At 54.0% G+C, this 3,721-nt stretch overlaps 2 protein-coding genes across 3 annotated transcripts in view; both read left to right on the forward strand.

The window, feature by feature from the left end:
• The window catches only part of LOC112962886 (butyrophilin subfamily 1 member A1-like), a gene marked incomplete at its 3' end in the record, with an annotated part of 7,285 nt that extends 3,568 nt beyond the window's left edge, over positions 1-3,717 (forward strand). The window contains exons 2-8 of the mRNA XM_026059439.1: positions 74-106; positions 449-580; positions 1,389-1,447; positions 2,159-2,245; positions 2,589-2,609; positions 2,874-2,906; positions 3,227-3,717. Of these exons, the coding sequence (XP_025915224.1) occupies positions 74-106; positions 449-580; positions 1,389-1,447; positions 2,159-2,245; positions 2,589-2,609; positions 2,874-2,906; positions 3,227-3,717 (856 nt within the window). The remainder of the gene's footprint in view (positions 1-73; positions 107-448; positions 581-1,388; positions 1,448-2,158; positions 2,246-2,588; positions 2,610-2,873; positions 2,907-3,226) is intronic.
• LOC112962884 (myelin-oligodendrocyte glycoprotein-like) overlaps positions 1-3,721 on the forward strand; it is a 24,465-nt gene that overhangs the window by 7,177 nt on the left and 13,567 nt on the right. The window lies entirely within an intron of this gene.

A 3,721-nucleotide genomic window follows, 5' to 3' on the forward strand; every position in this document is an offset into this window, starting at 1 on the left:
TTCTGAAACCTTTCCACAGTGTTGTGTCCTTGGGATGGAGACTGGCTTGATGCTTTTTGCGTGTTCTCTGAAGCAATGATTTGGGTTACAACAAGGCCTGTCTGAGGTGCGGGGTTGTGTGTGCCCTTGGAGCAGAGGGGTGCAGTAGGCTGGTCCCAGGGCATGTTCTGGGAGTGTCTGTGCATAGTGTGTTCCCTGGGTGTGGGGGAGAGAAATAAAATGAGGGAAGCACATCCATCCCCAGGGATGCCTTCTCCTGCGGTTGTCCATCAGGGATGGGAAGCTCTGTTGCGCATGGCCTCTTCCTTTTCCTTTGCTTTTCCGAGAAAGAGTGCAGAGAGATGAGGGAGTCTTCTTCCTCCATGTCCAGTTCAAAAAGCTTTCTAGAGCTGTGTCCCTGGGATGGACACTCGCTTGTTGGTTTKGGTTATTGCCTGAGAGCTTGAAGAGTGCGAGGGCTTAGTGGCCTGCGTGTGTCTGTGCATTGCCCGTTCCCTGGGTATGGGAAGGGAAAGGGGGGAAGACCGCAGAGAGCAGGGCCTGCCCCTTCCACAGTTGCTTGTGCTGCCAAAGGCAGGTCCCCTCCTAATCTCCTCTTCCCTCTGCTTTTATTTTTAGAGCAACAGTCCAGAGATCTAGGTGAGTCGTCTTTCTGCATTTCCACTTCTGAAACCTTTCCACAGTGTTGTGTGCTTGTGATGGACACTGGCTTGATGCTTTTTGCGTGTTGTCTGAAGCAATGCTTTGGGTTACAAGAATCCCTGACTGAGACAGGGGTTTGTGTGTGCCCATGGATCAGAGGGGTGCAGTAGGCTGGTCCCAGGGCATGTTGTGGGAGTGTCTGTGCATTAGCTGTTCCCTGGGTCTGGGGGGGGAAAATAAAATGAGGGGAGTACAGCCACCTCCAGGGATGCCTTCTCCTGCGGTTGTGTGTCAGGGATGAGAAGCTCTGTGGAGCATGGCCTCTTCCTTTTCCTTTGCTTTTCCGAGAAAGAGTGCAGAGAGATGAGGGAGTCTTCTTCCTCCATATCCACTTCAAAAAGCTTTCTAGAGCTATGTTCCTGGGATGGACACTCGCTTGTTGGTTTTGGTTATTGCCCGAGGGCTTGAAGAGTGCGAGGGCTTAGTGTCCTGTGCGTGTCTGTGCATTGCCCATTCCCTGGGTACGGGAAGGGAAAGGGGGGAAGAATGCAGAGAGCAGGGCCTGCCCCTTCCAGAGTTGCTTGCACTGCCAAAGGCAGGTCCCCTCCTAATCTCCTCTTCCTTCTGCTTTTCTTTATAGAGGAACAGTCCAGAGTTCTGGGTGAGTCGTCTTTCCGCATTTCCACTTCTGAAACCTTTCCACAGTGTTGTGTCCTTGGGATGGACACTGGCTTGATGCTTTTTGNCTCTGCTAATCTCCTCTTCCTTCTGCTTTTCTTTGTAGAGCAACAGTCCAGAGATCTGGGTGAGTTGTTTTTCTGCATTTCCACTTCTGAAACATTTCCACAGTGTTGTGTCCTTGGGATGGAGACTGGCTTGATGCTTTTTGCGTGTTTTCTGAAGAGATGATTTGGGTTGAAACAGGCCCTGGCTGAGGTGGGGGGTTGTGTGAGCCCATGGATCAGAGGGGTGCAGTAGGCAGGTCCCAGGCCATGTTCTGGGAGTGTGTGTGCATTATGTTTTCCCTGGGTGTGGGGGAGAGAAATAAAATGAGGGGAGCACAGCCATCCGCAGTGATGCCTTCTCCTGCGATTGTCCCTCGGGGATGGGAATCTCTGTGACGCATGGCCTCTTCCTTTTCCTTTGCTTTTCGGAGAAAGAGTGCAGAGAGATGAGGGAGTCTTCTTCCTCCAGATACAGTTCCAAAAGCTTTCTAGAGCTGTGTGCCTGGGATGGACACTGGCTTGTTGGTTTGGGTTATTGCCTGGGAAAGGATTTGAGTTAAAGCTCAGGTTGTGCCTGAGGGCTGTTCATGTCCCCAGCACGGGGATGCAGCTGACTGGGATCAGGGCCTGCCCTGAGAGTTTTTGTGCGTTGCCCGTTCCCTTGATATGGGGGAGAGAAGCAAAATCCTCAGGGGGTCAGAACCATCCCCAGCGATGCCTTCTCCTGGGGTGGTATCTTGGGGATGGGAAGCTCCTCTGCTGATGACTCTTCATTTTCTTTTGCTTTTCAGAGGCAAAGACCACGGAGCTGAGTGAGTCTCTCTTTCCTGGTTCCACTTGTAAATCCCCTGCAAAAATCTGTTCCCTCCTGAATAGAGGTAGCTTCTCCTGATGGTTGTCCCAAGTTCAGTGCTTTCCAAGCAAGGTCTCAGTCTTGTCAGCCTGAGCCCCCAAAGCTCTGTCCTGAGTGAGGATGAACTCAGGAGTGTCTGGAAAGCCCTTGAGCTGGTTTTGCTGGCTGCTGCTGAGGGTCTGGGAGGAGGCAGGCTGGTTCGGAGGCCTTCTGCAGGAGCACACACTCTTTTCACATTAGCCAGCCCTCAAAACAGAAGGGATTTTAGTGCAGAGCACCCACACCTGAGCTCTCTCCCTTCCTGAGGGAGCAGCCATGGCAGGAGAAGACCCTGCTCTGATCACATGTTGCTTTTGTTGTTTTTCCAGGAGAACAAGCTGCAGAACTGGGTGAGTCTCCCTGTGCCGTGAGCTCTGGGCACAGAGCCGAGCCCTTGCCCAGGCTCCGGGTGCTCATCCCTTTCCCTCTTTGCCCGTCCTCTGCAGCAGTGCAGTGGCTGGGCCCTGGGGAAACCCCAGTGTGATGTGCAGGGAACTGTGGCCACCGCTGGGTGACCAGAACAGGGCTGGACCCTCTCCCCTGCCCATGTCCACAGTGTGGCCCTGCCTGGGGACAGGCTGTGTGTTGTAACCGGCTCTCGTCTTTCCTTGCAGCATGGAGAAGACACATTTTTCCTATAGACAGAGGTAAAGTCATTTTGTTGTTTAATCCTCTGCCCGTTCTTTCCTCCCAGGGGTATCCCGCTCTTTTTCTTTGTGTGCATGGGGGGCAATGGGTCTGGGCAGTGCAGGGGCAGTGCTGGGCACTCCCTGTCCTCAGGCAGTGCATGGCTGGGCAGAACCTGTACCTTGCACCATGAACTTGAGGGCCCCAGTCCTGGTTTCTCCTTGGTGGAAGGAGGTGCTGTGTCTCCACCTCAGCAGGGCAGACCCTTCCCCAAAGAGGGGAAASCCTGYCCAGGKCTGAGCCTCTGCCCCTGACACTCTGACTCTTCTTGTGCCTGCAGAGGAGGTTTCCCTGGATCCAGACACAGCTCATCCCCAGCTCATCCTGTCCAAGGATTGCAGAAGCGTGAGATGGGGAGAGACATGGCAGGTCCTTCCTGACTACTACAAGAGATTTGATTCTTCATTCTGTGTGCTGGGCCGTGAGGGGTTCACTGTGGGGAGACACTGGTGGGAGGTGGAGGGGGAGGTGGGTGCTGAGCAACACTGGTCCGTGGGGGTGGCCAGGGAGTCCTTGAGTAGGAAGGAACTGATTGAGCCAAGCCCTGACCAAGGGATCTGGGCCGTGCAGTACCAGAAGGGAAAGTTTGAGGCTCTCACATCCCCTCCCACCCCCCTGTCCTTGTCCCCAGTCCCCAAGAGGATCTGGGTGTGTCTGGACTACACAGAAGAGCAGGTGACATTTGTCAGTGCTGATAATGGGGCCGAGATCTACACGTTCCAGTTGGAATTATTGGGCTGGGGGAGGATCCGCCCTTGGTTTTGTGTGGAAAAAG

The sequence above is a fragment of the Apteryx rowi genome, unplaced genomic scaffold (assembly GCF_003343035.1).
Source record: "Apteryx rowi isolate R43461 unplaced genomic scaffold, aptRow1 scaffold_1573, whole genome shotgun sequence".
NCBI classification, from domain to species: domain Eukaryota; kingdom Metazoa; phylum Chordata; class Aves; order Apterygiformes; family Apterygidae; genus Apteryx; species Apteryx rowi.